The 27,414-nt window shown below is 50.2% G+C and overlaps 2 protein-coding genes across 4 annotated transcripts in view; one reads left to right on the top strand and one right to left on the bottom strand.

The window, feature by feature from the left end:
* ADIPOR2 (adiponectin receptor 2) overlaps positions 1–10,584 on the top strand; it is a 63,584-nt gene extending 53,000 nt beyond the window's left edge. Inside the window, exons 5-8 of the mRNA XM_019711300.2 lie at positions 2,415–2,601; positions 2,733–2,920; positions 5,809–6,002; positions 7,783–10,584. Of these exons, the coding sequence (XP_019566859.1) occupies positions 2,415–2,601; positions 2,733–2,920; positions 5,809–6,002; positions 7,783–7,911 (698 nt within the window). The 3' untranslated portion in view covers positions 7,912–10,584. The remainder of the gene's footprint in view (positions 1–2,414; positions 2,602–2,732; positions 2,921–5,808; positions 6,003–7,782) is intronic.
* Positions 10,585–13,524: 2,940 nt separating this feature from the next.
* CACNA2D4 (calcium voltage-gated channel auxiliary subunit alpha2delta 4) overlaps positions 13,525–27,414 on the bottom strand; it is a 115,750-nt gene continuing 101,860 nt past the window's right edge. The window contains exons 30-38 of one of the 3 annotated variants that reach the window (XM_019711256.2): positions 21,878–21,948; positions 21,443–21,518; positions 20,837–20,889; positions 20,488–20,543; positions 20,146–20,166; positions 17,201–17,318; positions 15,718–15,830; positions 15,356–15,438; positions 13,525–14,623 (exon numbers count right to left, since the gene is read on the bottom strand). In XM_019711256.2, the coding sequence (XP_019566815.2) occupies positions 14,519–14,623; positions 15,356–15,438; positions 15,718–15,830; positions 17,201–17,318; positions 20,146–20,166; positions 20,488–20,543; positions 20,837–20,889; positions 21,443–21,518; positions 21,878–21,948 (696 nt within the window). In that variant the 3' untranslated portion in view covers positions 13,525–14,518. Of the gene's footprint in view, positions 14,624–15,355; positions 15,439–15,717; positions 15,831–17,200; positions 17,319–20,104; positions 20,167–20,487; positions 20,544–20,836; positions 20,890–21,442; positions 21,519–21,877; positions 21,949–27,414 lie in introns of those variants that run through there. The other 2 variants (XR_012493808.1, XR_012493807.1) reach the window with 2 other exon arrangements.

Raw genomic sequence — 27,414 nt, 5'->3', positions numbered from 1 at the left:
TAATAATTTTGTATGTAAAAGGACATAATCAAGAAAGTGAAAAGCTAACCCACAGGATAGGAGAAAATATTTGCGGAACGTGTATCTGAAAAGGGTATGGTAAAGAACTCATATAACTAAACAGTAAAAAGACAACCCAATCAAAAAAAAAATGAGTAAAGCATCTAAATAGATCTTCAAAGAAGATCTACAAATGGCCAATAAACACATGAAAAGTTGCTCAACATCATTAGTCATTTTGGGAAATGCAAACGAATACTTTGAGAAATGGAGTGAAATACTACTTCACACTCACTAGACTGTCTGTAATCAAGAAAATGGAAAACAACAAATCTTGGCCAGGATGTGAAAAAATAACAACTTTCATAGACTGTTGGTGGGAATGTGAAATGGTGCAGCTCCTATGGAAAACAGCTTGGTAATTCCTCAAATAGTTAACAGAGTTACCAGCAATTCTCTTCCTTAGGGATATAATGAAGAGAATTGAAAACATGTTCACAGATAAACGAGTGCACAAATGTTTTTGGCAACATTATTTATAATAGCCAGAAAGTGGAAACAACCCAAATATCTGTCAACTGATGAATGGACAAATAAAATGTGGTATGTCCACATATATGAAATATTATATGATATTGATACATGCTACAACATGAGTGAGCCTTGAAAATACTATGCTAAGTGGAAGAAGCCAGACCAAAAGGCCTCATATTATATGACCTATATACATGAAATGCCCAGAATGGGGGAAAATCCAGAGACAGAAAGGAGGTTAGTAGTTTTCTAGGGTGGGGATTGGAGGAAGGGCGATGACTGGAACAGGCATAGGGCTTCTTTGGGGGGTGATGAAAATGTTCTGGAATTGAATGGTAGTGATGGTTGCACAATCTTGTAAATACAGAGTTCCCCAATATCCGAGGGGGATATGTTCTAAAACCCCCAGTGGACGCCTGAAACCACAGATAGTACCGAACCCTATATACCGGGGGTGCCAAAAAATGTATACAAGTGACACTTTGGTCAGTGTTGCTCAATCAGAAGTGTCTGGACGCTGATGGTAACACTTTGAGCACCTCTTGTAATTGCAGAAGTCAAACGTGACTTGTAGTCATTTTTGTTACCAGCATATATTGAGTATTACAATTAATACAGTGTTTTCCTTTCTTAAAATGTGTACACATTTTTTTGGCACCCTCTGTATATACTGTTTTCCCTATACATACGTACCTATGATAAAGTTTAATTTATATATCAGGCACAGTAAGAGATTGACAACAAAAACTAACAACAAAATAAAAACAATTATAACAATATATGATAATAAGTTATGTGAATGTGATCTCGGGCCCGCCCGCCCCCCCCATAATGGATCTGATTACTGAGACAGCTACTAAATGACTAACAGGCAGGTAGCATATGCACACTGGAGAAAGGGTTGATTCACGTCCTGGTTGGGACGGCGTGAGAGTTCATCACACTACTCAGTGCATAATTCAAAACTCACGAATTGTTTGTTTCTGGACTGTTTTTATTTAATATTTCAGACTGCTGTTGACCATGGGTAACTGAACCATGGAAAGCGAAACTGTGGGTAAGGGTAGGGGGGGACTGTTGTATACTAAATAATTTCTGGCCTCACCCCATTTGGCTTGTACTTCACATTTGATTTCCACTGTGCTCCCATATTCCTACCTGCTAGTACAGTGAGAATAGAATAGACTATGAAATCAAGTTCATGGTCACTTCTAACTCCAGGGTAAACATTCTATTAAATGAATCAAACAGAATCATTTAGCAAATGTCTAAATTCTTAATTTAGGTGCCTTCCTGTGTTAGGTGGCCCTTCCCTAAGCAATAAGAACATCTTACTGTGTCAAAAAGTTTAAAAGCTGGTTATGAACTAGACTGAGTAGGCATTTACTGTCCTTAATTCTTCAATCTATTGGGCCAGTTAGGACCACAGAAGCATAAGGTGCTCTGACAACTTCTTCGCAGGGTTTGGAGGTATTGGAATTCACTGCAAAAGCAAACACAAAATGGACTTTAAGAGCTGGGCTCCAGCATATGTGTCAAAAACTTTATAACTGAAATTTCATACTAGATCTAGAAGTAGAAGTGGACTGACGTAGTCTTCTAAGAAGTAGCATTGTCTGGTTTGTTTTTGGATTACACTCGTTAGATAAATAAGTCATTATATTCTGTATACTTAGTTTCTGAATCTGAGGAGTATATGATACCAACAGTGTTTGAAATAGCCAAAATTTTGGATAAGCTTCAGTATTTAGAAAATTTTTCTAATGGAACTTTCGATCCAGGTATCATTGTGATTGTGAAGGATTGACAACATACTCAACATATAACACTGTCTCTTCAAAAGGATAATCTCTTCTCTCTCCCTGATACTCTTTTCCTAGGTTGTGTATTCTTCCTGTGCCTCGGGATCTTTTATATGTTTCGCCCAAACATCTCCTTTGTGGCTCCTTTGCAAGAGAAGGTGGTCTTTGGATTATTCTTCTTGGGGGCCATTCTCTGCCTTTCCTTTTCATGGCTCTTCCACACAGTCTACTGCCACTCAGAAGGGGTCTCCCGACTCTTCTCTAAGTAAGTATCTGTAAGGTCCATATTTTGATCAATAATTTAGAGTTACGGCTAGCTCTGGTTATGGGGAAAGAATTGAGACATGCAGTGAGCAGTCATTTTTAACACTGAATGGCTTTGTGTTCCTTTCCTAGACTGGATTACTCTGGCATTGCTCTTCTGATCATGGGGAGTTTTGTTCCGTGGCTGTATTACTCTTTCTACTGCAACCCACAGCCTTGCTTCATCTACTTGATTGTCATCTGTGTGCTGGGCATCGCGGCCATTATCGTCTCCCAGTGGGACATGTTTGCCACCCCACAGTATCGCGGAGTAAGAGCAGGTAAGGGCATGTGGAGGGTTTACATTGGCCATTTAGTTATTTATCAGTCATTTAGTAAAGGTCCACATTTGCCAAACATTATGCTTTACACTTGTGATGCAAAGAGAATCAATCACAGTTCCTGTTCTTGAGGTGTTTGTGATGTAAAACTGTTCATTTGTGTCTTAAAGCATTGGAGGTGAGTTGTGTGAGCTGATGTGTAGTTTACTTTAGTGTGTGGCCATGCTCTCTGGTGAGACAGGGCTCTGTAACCCTTGTAACATTAATGATTCTGTTAACTCTCTGTTTGAAGTGTCCTTTTCTGTAGTGATTTTTTTCTTTTTTTTTTCCTTTGTATTTTCATTTTAAAGTTTGTAATCTGCTTAAGTAAGTAAGGCTTCCCTTCATACTGATTGTGTTCTACTAAATTAGGCACCGTGCATCTCTTCTGATGTAGCATGAAGAGGCCTTTTATGTTTAGGGGAAAGTCTGTGTAGCCAGAGAGCCTATGGAAAGCCACAGCCTCCGAGTGCCTTGGTTGAGCCTTGCTGTAGGAGGACGGGCTTTACCGACATGTGTTTGTCTCCCCGGGGACTCGGGCATCCTTAGAGCCAGGGCTGTGTCTTGAATTTTCTATCCCTACCATCAAAGCTGGTGCCTACTGACAATGAACAAGAGTATTATTAAAAGGAGTATTTTTCCTTTCAAAAAATCAATTTAGTATTAAAATCCAAGCCGTGGTTCGTGTGCAGTTACCCAGCCGGTTATAAGTTAGAGTTCACTTCATGTAATGATCGCATTGCAACATGCCCCCCTCTTCCCTTTCGAAGTGTTGCTGTGAGGAAACGAGCAGTGCTCACGGTTGACTTTCATTCTACTTCACTGTGGTAGTAAGCCTGCTCAAGCATGAAAGGTAAGAGGTCTTTGCTGAGCAGCACTGGACACCCTGCTCTTTGTACACACCAGAAGGACCGAGTTCCTGAGCTCTGCCCTAGAGAACGCCAGGCCAGACCTCCGCAGCTTTGGCTCAGCACACAGCGGAGGAGAACAAGTGAGATGGCAGGATCGTGCTGGCTTTTCTTCAGGGAGGAGTAGCGGTGGGAAACAGTCTTCATTCAGGCCTGCTTGATGCCTGCTTGATGTTACATCTGCACATGTGTGAGATGGCGTTGCCACTTCCTCTGCTCTTGTCAGTGCCCCTTTTAGTTATAAGCACATATGTGCAGACGTAACACTGTGGCACAGCAGCAGCCTATTTGGTAATGGCTACAGCAAGCAGTGGGCTCCTTGTCTTTTGAGAAAGCTTACCAAGTGGTGGTTTGTTTTGCAAGCTTTGTTCCTAAGTCTCTGTGTTAAAGTGTAGAAGCAGTTATGGCTCTTGCAAGGAGTTCGTGTGGCTGGTGCTTTGGTGGACACGCAGATTTCAGAGTGGTTTTAGACCAGTTGTCTTCAAACTTTTTTGATGACATTTTCTCTTACAACCCTGAACACACACACACACACCCCTACATAAACTCACAAAAATATCAATTACACAACTTTTATAACCTATTGCTTAACTGTGACCCAGTCTGATATGTGTTATATTATTCTGGTTCATGAAAAAAATGCCCATCCAGACTCATTTAGTTGATTTTATCTTCTGGGTCATACCCAGAAGTTTGAAAAACATTGCTGTAGATGATTTTGAAGGCAGTAGGGCTTGGTGGGGTGATTCTGATAGACTTCTGTACTTGATTGGTACTTTTGGGCCTGGGAGCTTTCAGAAGCATCCCCTACTCGCCTTCCCCAGCAAAAGAGGACAAGGCTTGGAGAGGTGAACCTCTAGCTGACTGTAATTCTGGCTGTGGTTCCCCAAAATACTCGGGGAATTCATTAGCACCAATAACTGCCTTTTGTTTCTTCACCTCCACCTCTCAATCTCTCATTGTACCTCCTCCTCAATCCCACTTCCACCCCAGGAACGGCTGCGGCTAAAGGGAAGATAAAATATGTAAAATTGCTCTGTATCGCAACCTTGTCTAAAAAGGCAGCATTTAGGGAGATGTAAACAAACTAGGCTGTCTGTTCCTAAAACACTTTGAATGTAAGTCTGAGGGCTTTGAGGACTGCTGACCTGTGAAGCTCAGCGTCTCACAGGAGGCTCCTGCATTTGTAAATGGATCTGTCTTCTAGAGCGCAGCTGTGCTGTCTTGTCTTGTGGGGCAGTATCCCAGAGTTTGAAGAACTGTCTTTTCCCATTCAAACAAGAAGCTAATGTTGCACCCTACTTGGAAATACTCAGTTTAGAGAATTACTGGTTCTGTGCTGTAATAGTTAGTTCTTTTTTAGAATTGGATGGTTTTATTAACACAAATATAATGTGCGCACAAGCTGTCTGTCTATTCATTTTCTCGGCTGTGCAGCCTGGCATTGGGGTTGATGACAATGGCTGGCTGGGCTGCTCTTTGCACCATGGCTTTGTGGCTGTTTGAGGAGATGCTGTGACAATCTCAGCACAGAAGATTCATTGCCCAGCAGCAGCAGCACAAGCTCCTTGGTGGTGTGGACCAGGAGCTCCCGTAAGCCACTGGCAGCACGAGCTTGGTTTTCTTTTCCTCCCATCACCAGTGTTGGGCATCAGGCTTGGGCCCCTGAATCTTCTGTGCACCCTATTGTGTGTCAGCACCCTGGGTTTCTGCCAGTTACGCTTAATTGTGACATACCGGTCTGACTGGTGCAGGGTGGACTTCTTGGTCTTCCTTTTGATGATCTTGGGCTTCATGAGGGGTCTGAGGGCGGCATGATGCTGCGTAGGAGATGGCCGCCACCTCCGTAGGCAGCGCCACGGGAGAGAGCTGTAATAGTTACTTCTTGTTCCTCATTTCTCTTATGCATTTTTGCTTTATTCTTTTCGTGTGGTCCCCTAGGAGTATTCTTGGGCCTAGGCCTGAGCGGAATCATTCCTGCCTTGCACTATATCATCTCGGAGGGGTTCCTGAAGGCTGCCACCATAGGGCAGATTGGCTGGTTGCTGCTCATGGCCGGCCTCTACATCACGGGAGCTGCCCTGTACGCCGCCCGCATCCCGGAGCGCTTCTTTCCCGGCAAGTGTGACATCTGGGTGAGTATGATTGGGTGGTTCTCGTGTGTACTTGTCTATCTCTTAGAGCGTTAGTGGCAGGCTGGGAAGTGAGGTAAGAGAAAAAGCTTTACACTCGAACTCGAGAGCTCTTTATCTGAGTCCTAACTCTCCCTCATTAGCTGGATTTCTCTGAATGATAAGTACAGTAGTAACTACATGTATTGAACACTTAGGTGGTGCCTGGCACGATACTGAGTGATCGCATTCCAGAGACTACCTCACGTAACACATTAGCCCTATAAGGTGTAATGACCATATCAATGTTTCCATTTTGCAGATTGGGAAATAGGGCTTAGGGAGATTATATAACTTGTCCAGCGTGCCTGGCTCTTCAGTGTTTGGAGTAGAATTTTAATCATTAGGCTAGTCTCATGCCAGCGTCTAAGCTCCTGTATACTATTATGTACTGTTAAGTCTTTTAGTCATTCTTTGTCTTAGTTTCCTCGTTTATGAAATGAGGGTGATGGACCAGGTTTTTACCAAAGTCCTTTTTGGGACCAGACTTTTACGTAGGTCCTTTTTGATCACCAAACTGTAGTGATTTGTAATGAGAGATTGAGTGTATATGTGAGTTTGGTTGGAATGGGAGTTAGACATAACTAGATTGTGGTTAATGGTAAGAGAGGAGGAAAGAGAAGGGGAAAGAAAACATAAGGGACCAACAGATGGAAAATTTGGTAATAGAAGACGGCCTGAAACGTTTTGACCAATGCAGAGTTGGAATGCTGTGTGACAGGAAGTCTGACCTGTGGAATTCTGTTCCTCGGCCCGTTGCTGATTAGTACCGTGTAGTCCAAGTTGATCATCTAGTCTCTTCTATCCGTAAAATGAAGATAATGCTTGTTTAAGCAATCTTTTGAGCTTCACATTAGCCAATTTATCTCTCTGAGATTGCCTTCTCATAAATTTGACCTTGATATGGGAGATTTTTACCTTTTCCCTCGTTTTTGGGAGAATGAATTCCCATTGGTTTCCTAGGAAACATCTCTTTGGATGTGACTTATGGATCCTTCTAGTTTACACTTTTAAAATCAGTGTCTTTCCCTTGATAAGTACTGTTTTGCCGCTGTGCTTTTTCATTTTGAGACCGTAATGAGAATAGTGTGATTTTTGAAGTGATGTTTGGTGCACTGAGCAATTTCATAATCCCTTTTGAGGTATGACCTAGCATTCAACAGAACAGGTTAAATCAGAAATAACATCACGTTTGTAGACCAGCTTCTGACATGAGAAGGAAGTAAAAGGCCCTGCTTTCCTAGTCGTCTGTTGTTCATGCAATTCCAGAGTCACCATATCTCCTGGCCCTGTCTGTACCCAATACTGGAAATCCCTGTCGTTTCCTAATAGAGAGCAACATTTAAATGACCAGAGTCCATGACAAAAACGTCCATCAGCAGTGACAGAAACGCCCTCTGTGTGACTGGAGCCCACTGCTAGGCATCAGGGGATCCTGTGCTCTGCTGGCAAGAGGGTCTGCCGACATCGTTTGCCCGAGGTCACCAGTGCTCCAGTGTTAAGTGTGCATGTTTTCATGGCGAGACCTTAGCGGCAGTACCTTGATTTCTTTGGGGACAGCTGGCCTTCAGTTCAGCAGAATGTGATATGCCTAATGGAGTTCCAAGACCTGTGGACACCTCTAATCTGAGCTCTGTTACACCAGCTCCCTGCCCTCCGCTCAGCAGAAATGATCTTAAGAATCTCAGCAGACTTTTAATAATGTATGGATTTCTCTACCCCCACCCCCTTTTTTTGCCTCTAGTTTCACTCTCATCAGCTGTTTCACATCTTTGTGGTTGCGGGAGCTTTTGTTCACTTCCACGGTGTCTCAAACCTCCAGGAGTTCCGTTTCATGATCGGCGGCGGCTGCAGTGAAGAGGATGCACTGTGATCCTGACCAGCGGCCAGGACCTCGACCCTGGCCCAGGGCCTGCAGCCCGCAGGCCTCCCTTGCTGGCCTCTGCTGCCGATGCCAGAGGAGCCACCAAACTCTGACAGCCTCATGGGTTTCGTGACTCCCCAGGGGTTCCACATGGCACACAACTGAGGAGAGAAAAACAAAAATAAATCATACCTCAAAGGAAGAAGTGCATCAATTGGGAGGAAAGGAGAAGCGGCCCTGACCCGCCTTGTCCTCGGGATTCCCCGATCGAGGGCTCTGCACAGACCCTGGCAAACTGGCTTCTGGTCCAGATTGTATTTCTCTGAGGAACAGGTTAGCGGGGGGTTCATTCTTGTCCCCTTTCTCTCCTTTAAACAATAACACAGACCAATTTAGGTGAACATTTATATCCTGTTAAGGGATGGGAGTGTGATTTTAGATGCTCTTTTGGGAGAACAAAGAAATTAATGTAAATAAGATTTCTAACGTACTGTTTAAATAAGAATTTATATAAATGTTTAAAACATTGGGGTAGGGGAGGGAGGGAGAATTTTTGTATAGATTGAAACATGCAAGTACCACACACTGTTCCAATTTTGCACAAAGTGACTGTAGGAGGATCAGGTGACAGCCCCAGAATGTATGGTGCCTTGGTGCACCCAGGTGCCTTCTAGAGGCTGACACACCTTGGACCCGGGGGGCGGGGGCTGAGAGCACAGCCCCAGCCCGGTGATCACATGACCACTCATGCCTGAGAGCCTGTGGGAGTCCTGAGGTAGAGGGAGGTGGTATGTGTTTTCTCAGTGGAAGCTGCACATGAATGGCTAACAGGATGTGTCAAAGGCTAGTTAAGCTGTTGTGTGGCAGACTGACTTGTCACTATGCAGATGGCCCTCTCCAAGGAGTGGAGCTACCTGCTTGGGAAAGGCAGTTATGCTGGCGAAGGGGTGGTGGAGACAGTGAGAGGAGCTCTGGACATGTTAGCAGGGAGGCTGAGGTGACTACTGCCTGGCATCCTGTTCAATTTGGTGGTGATTTTTATCTGATTGCAGGGATGCACCAGCTTCCCAGGTCCTTGTTATGGAGCTTTAGAACACTCTGGAAATTTCCCTCTATTAAAATCACTGCCCTAACTATCTTTCCTCCTCCTGGGAATAAAAATCAGCCTTTCCCTGGAATCGTAGTTACTGGCATGGAGCCAGCCACAAGAGATTCTGCCTTGTCACGTGCCTCCTGAGCTCACTTCTGTAGGTTGGGTGGTGTCTCCTTGGCACTAGGGAAGACAAGTGTCACCTCTGGTCCACTGTCGTGGTGAGCCTCGGTATGACACACACGTCAGCTCTCTTTGAACAAGAAACAATTGAACTCATGGAAAGCATGCCCAATACCCACCATGGAGTTATTAGCATTCCCTGAACCCCATTTCTAAAGGGATGGCAAGGGGAGAAGTTTGAAAAGGAAATTGTATGTTATTGCCAGGGAGTCTGGTAGAATCTTTAAAACTGATTTGAAGAGCTGCTGGAAGTAAAGGAAAAATTGCTTATGTCTAAGAGGTTACCGGTCTGGTGTAAGGAGAGTGGTGGGGGAGGCTCTGGCTCATAGAATTCTGATCTTGGCTCATAGGCGAACCTCCCAAATATCACTTGATTCTTGGGTTACTTACTGTCATCCAAGACTTGGTGATTGAGTTACACCCTGGGGACTGTGGGTGTTAGAACTAGATACTGAGGCCCTAAGCGTAGGTCAGGCATCCTCGGCTGGGTGTTTGGAAATACGGGAAGGGCATCCTGTTTATTCGGTTTATTCTTGGTTCTTTTTCTCCTTTCTCTCCCCTTCCAATCTCCAGCAAAAGCTGGGGACCAGGAAGAAAGAATCCATTGTAGAACTTGGCAGGAACCTAAGAGTATTTTGGTTCTGGGTAAGGTCACTGCCCTGGGTGCTAGGTGGACTCAGCCAGACTCAGTGCCTGACCGACTACAGAGCAGTATTACGCCCCGAGGAAGCAGACTGGCGGGCACTGGCCTCTGAAGGAAACTTACTGAGCTGTGTGAAAGCAGCAGCACCTATCAGAAGCCAGGCTTGCTCTTTGGTCGTGCACTTGGGGACACGGGCTACAAGATGCAGCCCTGAAGCATCGCCAGCAGAGGTAGCTGTCACCCGACACCCCACAGGAGCAGTGGAATCTGGTTCAACATTAGCACAAACCCTTGGGGAAAATGAAGTTTAACATCAGCTGTATAATCCAGTAAAAACCTCCCTCTTGCCGGTGTGTGTGTCTGTGTGTGGAAGTGAGTGTGCCCCTTTATACGTGTGTGTCTGCACCTCACTACCAACAGCCTCACTGCACTGGCTCCTGCAGTGCCCGCTGAGAACCCCCCAGGTTGGCGCCTGAGTGCCTTACTCTCAGCAGTCCGAGGCTTGCTTGCTCTGTGCAGATTTTTAATTTTCTTTTTTGGCCCTAGGCTGATTAGGACCTCTGAAGCTTCATTCTATCACCATTAAATAGTGGCCTTTTTCAGTATTTTTCCCCTTCCCCTTTATACATTGCTGAAGCCACAAAGCACATTTTCGGGGATCATAGAAGATTGGGGTTTCAGAAAGGCATCTGTGCAATGGTTTCATTCACCTGGGATTTCCCTACTTGCTGTATTCTCGACTTCTAATAAAAAAACCCAAATGGAATATGAACTTGTTTGGTGTGTTTTTTTACTGTCTCAGCTTACCTCCTCATGCCTCTTGACACTTCTTACTTGAAGCCTTATTTCGACACTGAAGCTTAAGGAATTTTCAGGAACTTCCCCGTCTGAGTGCACAAGTCAAAGTGCTTATGTCCAGCTCACTCCCCCCCCCTCCTTTCTGACCACGTGTAGAATGGAGGGGAGAGCTAACTCCAAGGGGGCAGTTCCTAATTTATTATTACAGTTCATCGAAAGAAAACCTAAGATGTTCACGTTGTGCAAAGGGATCTGTTAAAACGCTCGATGTCTCAGCATCGTAACTGCCACCCTATGAACTGATCAGCTCACATTTCATAGGTGAGAAAACAAGCTTAGAAAGGCCAAGGCTGATGGCCGCCACTTTTGTTAAATAGTCTCGTATATATTGACCTAAAAGTTTTGGGGATTGTTAACCCTTCTATGTAATTTGAGAAAGAAGAGGAATCCCACCCCTTTTGCCTTAGGTAAATTTAGTTTTTGCAGGGGAATTTCCAGTATTGGGCTAATATGTCCACTCTGAGTTTTCATTATTAAGTACAGATAAAACTTAAGGGTTTCCCTTATATTATCTGGGTTTAGAGCACTGGATGACATTCTGCTCTGGAAAAAGTCATCTGAGGCCTACCAATAACCCACTTGGTCTTTTCCTAGTCTTTTTCTACATGCTGTCTATATACTCCTTGCTCAGGTGAGGTCCGTGGCTATTGTAAAGGAAATAGGTAAGGACAAGTTTGAATTTTGACTTTATTGAATGCTAGGGCTCTGTGTGGCCTAGAGAAGCCTCTGGGCCGTGTTGCCCTAAAATTACCCCGGAAATAATATCCTTGTCTCGAGAATATTTTGCTTCAGGTACAGCACATCCTATATTTTTCTTCCCTCAGTGGGAATGAACTGTGGACCACCACTCCCTGTGTCCTAACTTTTCCTGCCTTAAGCCATGACTTGGTGAGACAAGCACAGTCTGGCTCTTGTAATTTCTGCTCCTGATGGCATGGAGCATGCTCGGGGACCCAGGAAACAGGCAATTAAGCTGCAGGACCCCGGAAGCCTCCTTACTGCCCCCCCAGCCATCCCTGCTTCGGCTGCACTGCCTGGAAACAAGACGATCAGAGCCCAGTTCTACCATTTCCCTGGTAACAAACAAGATTTCCCCATCTTCTGTTTTCTCACCTGTTAAATGTCTTATAAAATATCCTTGGCATCTTTCCCTGAGATGCTCTTACAGATCAGCATTTCTCAAGTTTCCCATAGTGATTGGCTGGCTGGCGTTTATGCCAAACTTGCTCTAATTCCTCCCCTTTGTGGTCTGTGACCCTCTTCCCCCATATTTACTTTTCTGACTTTAAAGTATGTCCATTCCCCCTTGTGAACTCAAACTGCATTGTGAAGTGGCTATTGAAGCATTCTACCTGAAAGCACTTCTATTAAAATATGCAAAATTATTAGGTGGATTTAGTTTTACTGTATCTCTGTACTGAAGAAGGAGGGCCTGACTGCAGCCTTGAGGTCTTGGTCATCCAACGATGTGCAACATTTGTAAGAAAAGAGATTTCAAGATTCTGTACCCCAGACTTGTCATTTATTAAATGCCTTTGGTTTTAATTTGTTCAAACCTGAAATCAGGGTGATGGCTCGCCAGCTTTAACAGGCTGCCACCTGCTGTCCTGAGTGATTCTGTTAAAAGTAGAGGAAGAATAGTTCTGACCTCCAAGGCAAGACTTCTGGGTGAAGAGCAAAGCTAGTTTACAGAGGTGGTCTGGCCATTGGTTCTGAAGGGATTTCCGGGCCTTGTAGTCCACTCCTGGCCACACAGAGGCGAAAAGCAAGGCCAGGATCTCCCCCAGCACCTTCTAAGCTTAGTTTAAAATTACATGGCTAAAGTAGTTGGTAATTGCCTGAGAATGCTCTCACTGGTTGGGTGGGGAAGAAGAACTTCTCAAAGCCAACACTGGCTTGTCCCAGAGAGACCAGCAGTGTGGGAGGCTGTGGTTGAGGTCAGATGCTGGCCCAGAGAGGTAGTGGGTGGCCGTGGCCCTGGAAGGGGGTGGGGGCCTGGAGCAATGCTTGAGAAGTGCTCGTGCTGCCATTCCTGTCACAAAGAGGTCTAGCTCCGAGCCACCGCAGCCAAGGGGACCGGAGGAGGGGTTCCTCACTGCTTTCGAACCCACCTGTGCTAGGTGGACACCTGTGACCTATTGTTCCTGGTATCCAAACTAATTTCTTTGTTCCCTCCTCCATGAAACAACGTAATAATAATAATAGGCTTATTATATGAATATCACAGTCAAACCTCACAATAGTCTTCCAATAGTTGACAGCCAATTTTCAACTATGCTTCAGTTTCTTGGTCTGTAACATGTGGCTAAATGCTGGTACCCAATTCAGAGGGGCATTGCGAGGTTGAATGAGTTAATACCTGTTATTTACCTGGTACATGTAAACCATAGCTATTCCTAGCTTTATTCTGCCACTTAAATGGGCTGAGTGAGCGAGCTTGAGTTGGTCTCTTTGAGGTTCGATTTCTCCAACTATAAACAGGCTGTTGTTACCCTACCTCTCAGGATTGTTGTGAGACTTAAATAGTGGAAGTCTCCATTGTGTGGAAGTACCATTGTGTGGTTGATAATACAAGGCATTTTACAAATATCATAATGTGTTTTATTGAGTTGGCTTACTCTAGAGAGAAGTGGGCCAATTACTGGTGGGATACTTGTACCTTGAAGTTGCTGCGGGCTGAGAAGGCGGGTCCTCCAAGGACTGCTGTCTCTCATGAGCCAGGTCTGGGGGAGGGAGGAGGAAATTCCAGGGCGGCAAGACCCTGGAGATGGTGTTTGTGTGGAGAGTGAGTTCCCAGATTTAGCTTCCTTCCCTGTGGACTCTGCTTGGCAAATTGGTTCCCAAAATTTCCATCCCAGGAACAGAGCCAGTGGTCAGAAAAAGACCAGCATGGGACTTGGCCCTCCTGGGGCGTCTGGAGCTGGCCCTCGGGAGACCCCTCCCCTTGCCACTGGGAAGGACTGCTCTTTTCCCTGGGACTTCTCTGCTTGGCCCAGCTATTCCTACGGCCTCCGCTGAGCTCGCATTATCTTCCACTGCGCCAGCTTCTTCTTACCCTGTCGGCTTCTTAGAGAGATGCAAAATTTCCTTTGAGTTGGGACTTTGCAAAGAGGTTTTTAGAAGTTTTTTAATAGCAATAGTTTGCAGACATCACATGCAGTCATGTTGATGCAAAAGGATTCTAGGTCTTCCCATTATGATTCACTTCCCTGCCTTTTCTCTCTCTCTCTCTCTCTCTCTCTCTCTCTCTCTCTCTCTCTCTCTCTCTCTCTCTCTCCATCCCTCCCCCCCTCACACACACAACTTCTTTTGGGCAGCAGAAAGAAACCCAGCTGCCTCACCATGCACCCCACTTTGAGGAAGCTGTGTTTCAGGTGGGGGCTTGTTCTTGCCCTCGCCTCGTTCCTGCTGTTGGTCTGCTTCTGTTCCTCCTTCTCAGTACCTTTAAGACCTTGGGTTCTACTGAAGACCAACCAGGTTCATTAGAAACAGCTGACCCTTCCTTTGGCTGGGTCTGGACTTCTGGAGAATAGATGGAACTAAATTCTTTTGTCTTGGTCCAATTTGAGCTCATGCTAGACTCCCGGAAAGGAGGTAGAAAGGATAGGAGAATGTCCATGGGGATGGGGTGGGTGGCCCCAGGCTCCCTGGAAGGTCTTTGGGAAGTGGTTTCTGGTTCCATCCAGCGATCTTGGGGGGCAGGGACCATTAGCTCAAGATGGAATGAGCGCTGACCTGGCTGATAACCCAACTACAGTGAATTGGATCCCACATCAGTTGCTGACTCTTTAAAATGTCTCTGGAAGGATCACCTTGTCAAAACAGGTCAGACTGGGTGGGTGTCACTGCAGCAGCTGGGACGGTAGCACCCAGGCACACACAGGCAGCAGGAGCAGGGGGGGAGAGGCTGGGGTGTCCGAGGTGCCACCACAGTCCTGGGCGTTCTCCTGTGAACCGAGCAGACGTGAGAGGGCAGCATTTAAGGTGATGTCCCATTCCAGCCAGAGGAGGCAAGGAGTGGGGAGGGGGCTTTAGAACTAATAGGGGCCAAAAGCTGGGGAAAGAGGGAAGTTCCACGAAGTAGAGGAAGCACTGCCATCTTTCTTAGACCCCCTACCCTGTAGGGGACAGGAGAGGCTGTACACTCAGCCCAAGAGCTGGGCGCAAGACTTCTCTGCTTGTTCCCCGTCTTGGCAGTGGCTGTGGGGTCATCCTTTCAGAATGACTTCAGGAGAGCCATCAACTCTGGGCGCATCTTGATGTGGGTTATTTGTGGCTGCCATGTCCAGCGCAGATTAGAGCATGTAAAGCGCCCAGTTGAGGGCCTGCCACGTGGTGGGTGCTCGATAAACTTGGTTACCACTGGCATTATGCACACAATGGTTTCCTCCTGTTTGCCCAGATCATTCGGAGCTGAGCACAGCAGCAGTGAGGACAATATGGGGAGGTTGCAAGTTCATTTACCAAAGGCCCACGCCCTGGGAACAGCAGCTCTGTGTAGAAGGCCCCGTGGGTCCTGGCTGGCTTACTACTACTTGGATACATGTGCATGAATGCATTCATGTACACTTGCACTCCCAGGTGTCCACGCACGGATATCTGCAGGTGTGTGGACACAGTCCCGGAGCCATGGATTTGGGGGTGAAGACCAAGCCCCCCCCACCTCTGCTAGCCCCCACCTCTGGATGGAAGGCATGGCAGGAGTCCGGCCGCCGGCGGAGCTTCTGGGAGCGCATCCTGTCACACTTGACAGAGGCATTATGTGCAGAATTCACTGTTAAGGTGAACATCTCATGACCGGAGCTGCTCCTGGAGACTACATTCTGGAAAAGCCTACCCATGGTGGGACCAGCTGCTGTGCAAGTGGCTTCCAGGGTCAGGAGGCAGCGCCCCGGGGCCTGGGGGGAGGGTTGGAGAGCAGTGATGCTCTGTGGGGGAGGTGGGCTAGGAGGCTGGCCTCAGCCTCCAAATTGGAGCCCCCCTAGCTCCTGCACCTTCACTCCTTCCTCGCCCCGCGCATCTGGGAAGACTGGAAGGATATATTTGACTTCTGTAGCCTCCTGCAGGACTGGCGGGAAGATGCTACAGTCACAGGTGGGATCTGTCACCAGGAGGAGAAGGCTGCTATTGGGAACCTGTTGCATCACAAATATCCTGCAGTAAAGAGAGGTGGGGTCACAGAACTTCTCCATGGAAGGCTTGACATTGGGCTTCCAGGGAAGAAGCTTCTGGAGACTTCTAGTGTGGAGTTAGGGTGGTAGGGGAAGAAATGGAACCGGGAGGCAGTTCAGATCAGGGGCAGCTGCAGGAACAGTCCTGGGCAACTGACTCAGTCCAATTGACTTATTTTACCCACAAGCCTTTGCAGTTGTGCTGCTCCTTTCCCAGCAGATTGGAGGTGAGGAAGTCCGAACTGGGACATTTTTGAGAGCAAAAGTAGTTGTTATTTAATATATGCAGGGACAACAGGCATAAATCAGGGCTGTCTCAAGCCAACAGGGATGTGTGGCTATCCTCGCTTTGGGTGTGTGATGGGGAAAGGCCCTCTGGGGAAGATGCAATGTCAGTCTTGGCCACAAGGTGGCACAGTGCTCCACTCTTGTCCCAAGAAAAACCACTGTGTTAAGGTTTAAAACCCTGCCCAGTCTCACACACTAGTGAGAGATGGAAACTTGACTCTGCCGGATGGCCAAGGTCGGAGGTGTTACACTATAAAATAATTTGCTTAAAGTCTGGGGTCTCTCGGGGACATCCTGGGAAGCCCTGGAGAATGGAGGCTGGCCAAGGGGACACCCTAGAGGAGGCCATTGCCTCTTGGCCTAGGACAGAACTTCCCGAGGTCAGGGGTGGGAGTCAGCAGGACAGAACTTTCACTCAGGCCTCCTGCCTCCCTGGCCAGGGCCTGGCAGAGCGGGGAAGCCAGCAGCCTCTCCATGGGAGAAGGCCTGAGTCCAGGCTCGGCCACGCGGGCTCCAGGCCTGGGAGTGGAGATGCCCGAGGCGGTCTGATGATGCCAGCAGCCCTCCTCCCGCCCGCCCACCCCTGGAGCATCTGCAGGCTTTCCTGTTCGTTCCTCTGAACAGACAGATTTTGAAGGGAGAGATGACTTGTTTCTTTCCTCAAATCTACCTTGCCTACCAGAGTCTTGCTGATGAGTTGAGCTGGCATGGCCTGACACTGAGCTGCCATGCAGGCGTGAGACAGACACTGAACTGTGGGATCATTTCTCTCATCTGGGTGGCTTTGGGGCCTGGTGGTGGGGTGGGGGGTTGACTTACTGACAGAGATCTGGCCTCCGACCACCGTTGCCCAGTCGCCCTAACCGCACCAGGTAGTCCACCGTCCCCAGCTGGTCTCCTCCCTCATGCCGTCTGCCTCAGCCTATCTCCTTCGGGAAACAGACCTCTGGAGCATGGCCTTTCACTTAGAGCACCCGTCCCTTCCCCTACTTTGGAGCTGGCTCCCTGTGGGTGGCCCAGCCCTGCCCTGAGGCTGGAGGCCGGCAGAGCTGCCTCAGTTCTTACTTCTGGCAGGCCCCACACTGGATGAGCCCGTTGGCCTCCTGAAAAGCCCTCTGGTGCACAAACACAGGGTACTCCGTGTCGCAGGGCTGCAGCACGTCCTGCTGCTTCTGCTTGTGGGCTGCAGGGAGACAGAGGTGCGGAGGGGAGAAGGGGTCACCGAGTTGGAAGCCGTGCTGCGGGGAGAAGCACGTGATGGAACACAGCTCTGGCTGCCCAGGACATGGGGCCCAGCACAGGTTGGGCACCATGTCACACGAGGCCAGGATGTCACAGGGTGTGATGTCACATGGGATGAACCGTGTCACATGGAGCAGTGGTGTGTCCCAGCGTCAACACTCCAGCACAGGTGCGGCCACCATGCAGTGAGATGTCCCCTAGCCTGCTGCGGGTGGCACCCTGTTAGAAAGCTCTCAGGACATGTGAAGCACAGGTGGGCTGGGAGAAAACAGGGAGGGAAAAAGAGAATAAACAGTGCATCACAGTGGAAAGGGCAGCAGAGGGCGCCAGAGGCCTTGGGTGTCAGCTGTGTGTGATTGATACATAGCCCCATGACCTTGGGAAGCCACTTCCTGACTTTGGAAGCCAGGATCCTCATTGTAAGCTGAGGGTGGGGCGGGGGCGACAGTGCCTCTTCTCAAAGGCTCCTTTCAGCACTTAGATGTCCCCTGTCTGAGAGGAAAGCAGAGGTAGTAAGAGTGCCAAGGTGTGGTTTGGGGGAGACTATAGCCCCTTAATCCCATCACCCCAGCAATTCATCTGCGGGCAGGTGACATTTCTCAGTTCTAGCTAAAGTGCTCTGTGAGTGCAGGTCCTGGACGAGCCCTGGGCCTGCTCTCTGGTCCTTGCGGCCGGCAGGGTGAGAACATAGCAGGGAGGGCCAGCGCCTGGCCGCCAGGGGCTGGAGGAGAGCTGGGCGAGGTGGGGTCCTCAATGTGTTGAGTCTCCAGCTTTTGGGGCCCTCAGTGCATGTCTGTGTGGTGCACTTGAGTCCACTCAGAAAGGACTCAGCACGAAGAAAAGTAGAGGCCCTGGGAGGCTGCCCTGGAGGACCCGTGTTCACTCCTGAGGGGCGCAAACAGCACACAGGGCCCACTCACAGGCTGAATGGCATCATTTTTGTGCAAAATCACAGCGCTGTTTTGTTAACACAGTACTCCTAGTTCTTCAAGGCACTTTCCACGCCTTTCCTTTTGTTCTCAGGGCCTGTGTGTGAAATAGACAGGGCAGGCAACATAGGCCCATGTTGCAGATGTGACCTTCTGCAGGGTCACAGAAGGCTTACGTGGGGAGCTATGGTCTCCTTAACTCCCAGACCCAGCGACTTCCCACAGACCTGATGGCAAGAGGGGAGGCCAGTCTGCAGCCGAGAAGTCCCAACGGGGAGGAAGAACCACAGCGTTAAGCTGGGGGTCCGCACACGTGGTCAGGCTTCAGCTCGGCGCTCCAGGCTCCCTCAGGACGCCAGAGTGGGCGCTCTGGCTGACGCCTGCAGATGCTCGCCCCTGGCTCCTCCCCTTCCGGGCCCAGTTACACTGACCGCGTCCCCAGTGGGGGCTGGCTCAGGGCGCCTGTCTGCCCTCTCAGCTGAGCTGCTTTGTGCAGTAGGTCATCTCAGTGGTAACGAGAGCAACCATGCCAACAACGACAGGCTGAGTGGCTTCCCCACGGTCACACAGCTGGGAAGGGGCAGCAGGGCCTGCTCCCAGCCTAGGCCCTTGGACACCCAGCCCAGTGCTGTCTCACAGAGGACATGGATGACGGGCGTAACCCGGCCTGCTGGGCAGGGCGGGAAGGAGCTCCAGGAACAGCTGCCCTGAAGATGAGAAATTCTGATCAAGCAGAATGAGGGAGATCATTCTCAGCTTGTGCAAAATGCAGCCGCTGGCAGAGGGGCGCTGTGTCCCCTGCCCTGTGTCCCCATGCAGAAGGGAGGAGGGGTCTGCTTCTAAATGGGTGGTGACACCTGGTTCCTGGTTCCTGTCACAAACACCAAGTGCCTGTGAACTGCCCCCAGAGCGGTCCTGTGAAGACTGTGGGGTGTGATTTCCAAAAGGAGTCTGGAAACAGTCGGGAACTGGCCACGTGAGCTCAGGGGCAAGGACGCCTCCAGCCGCCCAGAGGTGGGAGCACAGCCATAGAGGACAGCAGTGGAAATTGTTTTATCATCAGGAAGCCAAACTCTGTGAGAAAGAAGGGACAGGGAGTGCAGCCCAGGCAGTGGAGAAGTGGCAGAACCCATGGAAAAGGCTCTGTAAGCATGGAGGGTTGAGCAAAACCAGCTAACGCGAGACAGTTCTGAGTGGTACGGGAGCCCTGGGCCACCCATGGCGTGGATGCCATCGAAGTCCTTTTGCATTTCAGGATCAGCGGGCCTCATTGTCCTGGAGGTGTGGTCCAGAGTCACTGCTGGCTGACAGTGAGGACATTTCTTTGCTTTGTGGTCAGGCCTTTGGGGGACACTGTCCTCAGATAGACGGTCACCGGAGATACATTATCCTAAGAGTGTCCCAGTGATCAGACACGGCCCCTGCCTGCCACCCCCTTAACCCGAGCACTGCTGAGGGCTCGGGAGACACCTGAGTTGACAGCACCACTATTCGTGCTCCTCGGGGTGACCTGGTGGCTGCTCACCTGCATGTGGTCACAGCCACTGGATCACATCGCCCTTCCCTCTTGGAGTTGTAAACGTTCTCACCCGCCGAGGTGGATGTAGTATCCCATCCTCCCTGGGGTAGCACTGTCTTTGTGTGGGATAAGGTCTGGGCTACCTCCCCAGCCCTAAGGAGTGGGGCTGTAAACTGGGAGAGGCCCCAAATCAGGGGTGCCCCAGGATGAGGAGAACTCAGACCCCTGAATGCACTCCTTTAACAGAGAGCTGAGGACAGGCCACTTGCAGCTCCGTGCCACCCCACCCACCCCGCTGCTCCTCCGTGGGCGCTACTTACAGTGATGGAACACAGCTCTGGCTGCCCAGGACATGGGGCCCAGCACAGGTTGGGCACAATGTCACACGAGGCCAGGATGTCCCAGGGTGTGATGTCACATGGGATGAATGGTGTCACATGGAGAAGTGGTGTCCCGAGATGGTATGACGTCACACACAGAGGTGAGAGCAGCCAGGAATACAGGGCAGGTGATGAGAGAAGGCCAAGCAGGATGAGATATGAGCAATGAACTCTCCAGAGTCCCCATCCCCTCTGTCTCCCACCCGGAGGTGACAGGTTTCCCACCAGCTGACTGCAATGGCATTTGTATCAAACACAGGCCGAGCCTTCGCATGTGCTCACCCGCGGCCCCGCTGTCCGCTTGCCAAGAGCCCCAGGCACTCCACTCCAGCAGGAACCTGTCAGACAGAACTGAAATTGGAGACCTGCATGCTGGAGCCCCAGGTGGTCCCTGGTCCAGGCCCTGTTCTCTAGGATACATTTCTCCCCCTGAGGGCTCCTGGATGAGCAGACAGGTGCCCCCGGCAGCAGCATGAAGGAGAGGACCCAACACACATGGTCAATTCTCCCTGGGACCTTGCCCTCCTCCCCTGGGGTCGTGGGGACCTCAGACACCTCTGGCTCAAAGGGCTCCTTCAGAAGCCACACCCGTGTGAAGTCCCCCAGCCCCCAGCCTCAGCCCCCTACTCACAGAAAGAGCTCATCAATCAGCCATCTGGTCACAGTCAGGAAGGCAGAGATGGGCTGGGAAAGAAGGGACATAGGCTGACCCCAGGTCTGGGGACGGTGCTTCCCTCAGCACTACCATTAGAGACCACAACCCTGGGCTGCCCCCTCCGGCCACCCCCCCACCCCTTCTCAGCAAGGGAAGCCTGGAAAGCTGAGTTATCAGGGCAATTGATGTTGTAGTGCAGACAGCTTGGGTTGGACATTCCATCAGGAAGGCCAGGCAAAGCCTCAGCCTGACGAGCCACTTGGTGACGTTTCTAGGATCCCTGCTGATCTCTGTGACCACACTGGGAGGTGAGGTGATTCAAAGAAAGGAGCTACAGTCTACTCTCTCTGCAGAGGGCCCTTATTTCATGAGCTGCCAGAATAATTCCCTGAAGCCCCAAGGCTCAGCCCTGCGGGGCTAGGGTGGGAGCAGGCTGCATGCAGAGCTCCGCGGTGCAGGCAGAGGTGGGAGAGGACTTTTGGTCAGAGTCAAGAGTGGGGCCAGATGCTTGAGGCTGGTGAGACCAGGGACCAGGTGACCTCATTTTAGGGGAGGTGGAAGGATATGTGGGGTGACACTCACGCTGACCAGGGGCCGGGCGGCACTGTGGTGGTGACTCAGGGGTTTGCACATGGCCTGGTAGTCATACATGGTCACTCTGAAAACCAGAGACAGCATATGGCGAGTCCAGACCTTCCCCCGCCCGCCCCAGGGCGTCTGCTGCAGGGTTTTCATTCACCGGGGTTCCTGACTGTGCATGAGTTAGGACAAGCAGATCAGAAAACAGCATGTGCCAAAAGAAAACGAGTAGCAAATTTGGTTTTCCTTCTAAGGACCCGCATGACCTTTTGCCCCTCCGCACCTCATGTCAAGTCCCTGCCTTCAGAAGTGTTGCTTTTGCGCCTCTGGGGCTCTCACTATGGATTTTTGAGGTCAAGATCCTGAGGTCTGTCTGGACTGTTTAGCATCAGATCCTGCCTTTTCTGTGTGTGTTCAGACTGGGGAGGTCCTACTTACTGGCTGAACACCCCAGTGCTGAGAAGCTGCGTCATAAGAGCACCGTCCACTTCTCCCAGAAATCTTCCTATCTGGGAGGGGGGTGGGGGGAGAGAAAGAGAGAGAGAGCGGGTGGAGACATCTAAACCTCTCACCTTGGCCCAGTGCTCATTTCTGAGCTCCAGACTTCAGCTACCAGTTGGGTCTTCCCTTCAAATGCCCTTCAACATAATCAAAATGGGATCCATCCCACCCTCTCTCCTCCCTTTAACCTGGTCCCCTGCCATATTCTTATCTCAGTGCTTTTTAAACACTAAGTTATAATCCATTATTTGGCTATGAAATCAATCTAGGGGCTGCAGTCACTTTTTTCTTTTTAAAGGTGTAGAATTCCTTTGAACAAATCAGTGAATCACTTGCTGTAAGGTTAAACAAGGTTTTGTGAAACTTGATTGTATATATGCGTGTGTGTGTGCTAGGTCAGATGTAAAATGTATTTCTTTCTGTGGGAAATGGTCACAGAATGTTCAAAAGTGTTCTCTGTCTCTTATACTGGATAAATAGGTTGGAGAACTCTGGAGCTGCCTTTGATTTCCCCGCCCTCATCTCTCTCCCGCATCCCTGCCACCAGCACCCCTCTTTTTCAGTTAATCAGTGTTTCCTGTGGATCTGTCACTCACCATCCCGACGCCGTGGATGGTGACTTAAGCTAAGCCCTGTCCTCTCCACAGAGCACTGCGCCCTCGTACCTGGGCTCGCCCCGTCCCCAGTCCCAGCTGCCAGACAGTCCTCACAAACAGCTGGGATTTTGTCACTCTCTTCTTTGTTTCCTAGAACAGGAATCCCCTCGTCGCACCCCACCCCCCCAGCCCCTCCTTCATTACCCAGTCAGCCAACATGAGGTGAGCACGTCACACTGTGCCAGAGCATGCGCCAAGCCAAGCGGCCGGGGCAGCTCACGTGCACGCCTGCTGTGCAGCCTCAGACTGCCCTCCAGCCTCACTCCTGTACGGTCCTCGCACCTGCCCTGCCTCTTGCTCCTGCTGGCGCCCGCCATGGCAGAGTGGAAGAGCTCGGACCTAGGTGCTGGATTTTTATTCAAATCCTGGGTCTGCCACAGCCTGCTGTGTGACCGTGGGCAGGTTGTGAGAAAGATTGGTGATAATGTGTGCCAGGCATCTGGCCCACAGTGCATGTTGGGTAAGTGGCGGCCAGTGTGACCAGGAGACATGAGGGCCGTGGCTCTTCTCCCTTCCTGATCAGCCTTCCTCAGCCCTCACTCCAAGGAGCTTTCCTCCTCCAAGTCCCTCCACTCTCATCTTTCCCGTCAGAATTAATGCCTCTTTCCTCTGCGCTCAGAAACTGATAGGCTACTGACAAAAGCACACAGGAGGCAAATGAGCGTTGAGAGGACAAGATCTGTAGGCTTGTCTGAGCTCTGCTCTCCCTGTGCCTGGAAGGCCCATGTGTTCTGACTGGGGGGCCTGAGAGGCTTCTTTGCGAGGGCAGTGGACAGCAGGGGGACAGCAGGGAGGAGCTGAGGGCATTCCAGGGACAGAAGGGCAAGCCGGAAGGTGAGAGGCATCCAACCCTGCCTGTTCCTCAAGGTGCAGCCTGAAGCCACCTAAGTCCCTCCAGTGGCAGGGATCACTGCCAGCTGGGGGTCACTTTTTGCTGCCCAGTCACTGTGTGTGTTCCTGCATTACCAGACAGCGGGATCCTAGCGGGCAGAAATCCTCCCTGCTCCACAGACCACACAGTGTCTTGTTCACAACAATCAGTGCATATTTCCTGAAGGAATGTACGAGCCAACAGACAGGGAATGAATGAATGCTATGAGTATTCTGCTCCCTGGGAAAGTGCTGAGCTGGAATTGAGGCTCCTGATGAGGCTGGCCCAAATTCCCATAAGCCTGTCTCCTTTTCCTCCCTAACTCTAGACTTATTCACCAAAAAGCCTGTTGTTCAGACACTTGATTCTAAGAAAGGGGGGTTCCTGAGAGTAAGGCAAGCTCTTAGACACTGGAAAAAATATATCCTCTTTTGTAAATAAACAACTCAATTTCTAGGATATGTCACTCTGGCAGAGAATATATCTATCCTCCCCTTCTTTAGTGGGCCATCCCGACTTTATGGTAGCAATAAGCTCAAATAAAAGACTACATTTCCCAGACTCCCCTGCAGCTGGGGCTGGCCAATGAAATGTGAGTAAACATAAGGGTGGGACTTCCCGGAATCTGTTTAAAGGGGGATGACTCTGCAGGGGCTGCTCCTTGTTTATGTCTGTTGCCCTCCCCCTTCTTCTTGTCTGGAAAGTGGACAAGAAGGCAGCAGCTCCTATAGCCATGTTGTGGGGACACTTGGTGACCATACCATACCAGGCCTGGGCTGCCTTCGTCCATTCTTTATGTGAGAGAATAAACCTTTAATTTGTTTAAGTCAATGTAGTGGGGACTCTATTCCTAACAGCAGAACACAGATACAGTTTCATTTGAACTGAGAGTGAATCAGTGCCTCAAATAAGTAAATTGATCAAATTTCCTAAACCTGCAAAGCCAAGGTCCAAACATTCAACCTTGGGTACCCTGTCAATTTAGGCCCCCCAGGCTGAACATGGAGGGCTCCCAGAGCACAGCACGGCAGGGAAATGCAGCTTCTTCACAGCCACAGGGGCTCTGGGAGCTCTCCCTGCAAGCTGGGTTTACTCACAGCAGGGCCGGGCTCTGCTTTCACTGGCAATAACCACACACAAGCTACGGTCCATTGGGCTGCTCGGGCTGGAGCAAAGGGCCGGGGGCTTCCTGAGCTTCCAGTCTGTGATGAGGCAGGGGTGAGGTGAGGTCCTGTGAGGTACCACCCAGGAGCCTGGAGCAGAAAGCAGATGGGCCAGGTGGCAACCAAGAATACAGAACTGATGAGTAGCCCAGGCTTGGGCAAATTTGCGTGTCTGTGGGAAGCCGCTGTCCCCAGAGAGAAGGGGGACCAGAGGATGAGTGGGGGCGAAGATTCTCTCTGGTGTCCGAATGGAGCAAAGGTCACATGGCCTCCTTGGCTAGGGACAGCCTCAGTTTCTTCTTCTCTAAAAGCGGGATAATTCACCCTCTCAAGGATGTGAGGATTAAATGAGTTACTACAGTGGAATCATTGTGCTTGGCTCCTAGTGGCTCCAGTCCTTTCAAGCCTTCCTGCTGTACAGCCAAGCCCCCCACCCCTCAACTGCCTGGTCCCTTGACAAGCACCTTTGGCCCCACAGTGGGACTGGAAAAGGTGCAGTGGGTGCCAACTCCGTGCTCTTGGAGAGCCTCTGCCGCCATCAGCCATCTTGGTGTCCAGGTGACGCACTGAATTTCACTCTGGAGGCACCAAGCTATCCAAATGAGACTGCCCTGGGCCCAGGAAGGTGGAGTGTGGGGGAGTCCAGGGACATGCTGAGGCAGGCAGTGAGGAGTGGGGGCCTGGAGGGGCAAGTTCAGGAGTGCATGCAGGGCGGGGAGGCCGAGGTTTCTCCTGCGCCCACCACACTGGGAGTGATGTGAAGACAGTCTGTCATGCCCTGTGGGCAAGTAGGACAAAGCGCTTAGAGAGACGGAAGGAGAAGGGGAGCCAAGGCAAGCAGAACTGAGGCCCAGGACAGGTGTATCAGAAGCTCTGTGAGGGCAGAAGCGTCGCCTGGTCTGAGGACCCTGCCAGCCCTGGTGAGGCAGGAGGTGCCATGCTTTCTGAGCATGTTAGGCACTTAGGGAGAGCCCCACACTGGGGTGCCTGGTTTTGTAGCTCTGCTGCCCCTGTGAGGTTCATTTGAAGCTCCAGTGTGTGGGTGCTATTCACAGGCAAATGACAGGACTCAGAGTCCCCAAATCCAAGGCGACAGGTCCACTGGAGACATTACAAAGATCTACAGAGCTGCTGTCACTCTCCTTGCCCCAGATGTCTGTTCTTTTTCTAGGCCCCAAACAGAGGGCTGTAATCCTGTCATTTCTAGCTCTTTATAATAAGAATGAGCCCCGAGCTGGAAGAAAGGCTCAGTGGGGCCAAGCATCTAGTCTAATCGTAGGCCTGGAACACCACCAGAACCAGGAGGGAGCCAGGCCTGGGCTCTCAGGCAGGCTGCAGATGGTGCCCTGGGGCTCCTGCTAGCTGGGTAGGAGGTGTCTGTGAGGAAGGGCTGGGAAGGACGTTGTCTGGGGAGAATCTTTGCATCTGGAGCAGCAACAGCCTTCTCTCCCCAGGCCCTGGACAGACGTTGGCAGGGACGAGGCATGGCCTGGACCTTTGGCACGTTGCCCAGTCTGGAAAGCTCACCCAGGTTAACAGCAACCAGCGTTAAGGCGTAGGCAGTGGTTCTCAGACTTCACACACCGGAACCACTGAGGGCTTGTTATGGCACAGAGGGTGGGCCACCCCCAGTTTCTGACTCCTTCGATCTAGGGTGTGGCCTGGGAACATGCATTTCCATCAAGCTCCCATTTGCTGCTGAGACTGCTGGTCCCGTCCCCGGCCCCCAGCTCCCCCCACCCCCCACTCCCCTTGAAGCCTAGGCATAAAAGGGAATTGGGGGAAGGAATGAGCTGGGGAGAGGGCCCAGGTCATGTGCCCTTGGGGGCACTTGGCTGTGTTTCGGGTGGGGCAGGTTTGGGTGGGTGGGTAGGAGCGTGGGGTAGTATGATTCTGAAATGGTCCCCAGTGGACCCAGACTCTTGACAGTCGTGCCCTTGTGTAAGCCCATCCCCCTGAGTGTAGGGTTGACCTAGTAACTTTCTTCTAGAGAATGGAACATGGTAAAAGTGACCAGATGTCACTCCTGAGATGAGGTTCCCAAGACTGTGACTTCTGTCCTGCCCTCCTCTCTCTGCTCTTCTTGGCTTGCTTGCTGCGATGCCAGCTGCCATGTTGAGAGCTGCCCCTCTGGAGAGGCCTACCTGGCACCCGAATCCTGCCAGCAGCCAGGAGTGAGCGTTGAAGCTCAGCCTCCTCTAGTCAAGCCTTGAAATGACTTGAGTGGAGCAGCCTTGGCTGACAACTTAATTGCAGTCCTGGGAGAGACCCTGAGCCAGACTTACCGAGCTAAGCCATACCCGGATTCCTTATCCCCAGAAACCGGGAGATAGTAAGTCTTGTGGTTTTAAACCATTACATTTTGGGGGTAATTTGTTATGCAGCAATAGATAACTGTTACATAGTTACTGAATGAATAAGTTTAAAAAAAAAAAAGCAAAAATGGATGGATGGACAGCCTGTCCAGGACACCTTGTGTATAGCGCTGATCTCTGGCCTGGGTGTTACTCTTCTGGCGCCTTCTCATAACCAGACATGGCTCAGGCCACAGGGTCGGAGCTGTCCAGAGTGAGGAAAGAGGAGCCCTGTCAATATATTGCCGCTGCTAGAACCCTGACACTAGCCTTGGAGCTGAACCCGGGAGTCTGGAATGCTGGGCCTTGGTTTTCAGGGTCCTAGAGGCATCGGTCCTCATTCTATAAGACTCAGACCAGCACAGCACGGTGAAGGAACTCTGCCCCGAGCAGGAATAGAGTGACCTGGGGTAGGCGCTCGGGCAGGAGG

The sequence above is a fragment of the Rhinolophus sinicus genome, linkage group LG02 (assembly GCF_036562045.2).
Source record: "Rhinolophus sinicus isolate RSC01 linkage group LG02, ASM3656204v1, whole genome shotgun sequence".
In the NCBI taxonomy this organism is placed as follows: Eukaryota; Metazoa; Chordata; class Mammalia; order Chiroptera; family Rhinolophidae; genus Rhinolophus; species Rhinolophus sinicus.
Note: the sequence above shows the minus strand (reverse complement) of the source record. Positions and strands in the feature narration are given on the sequence as shown.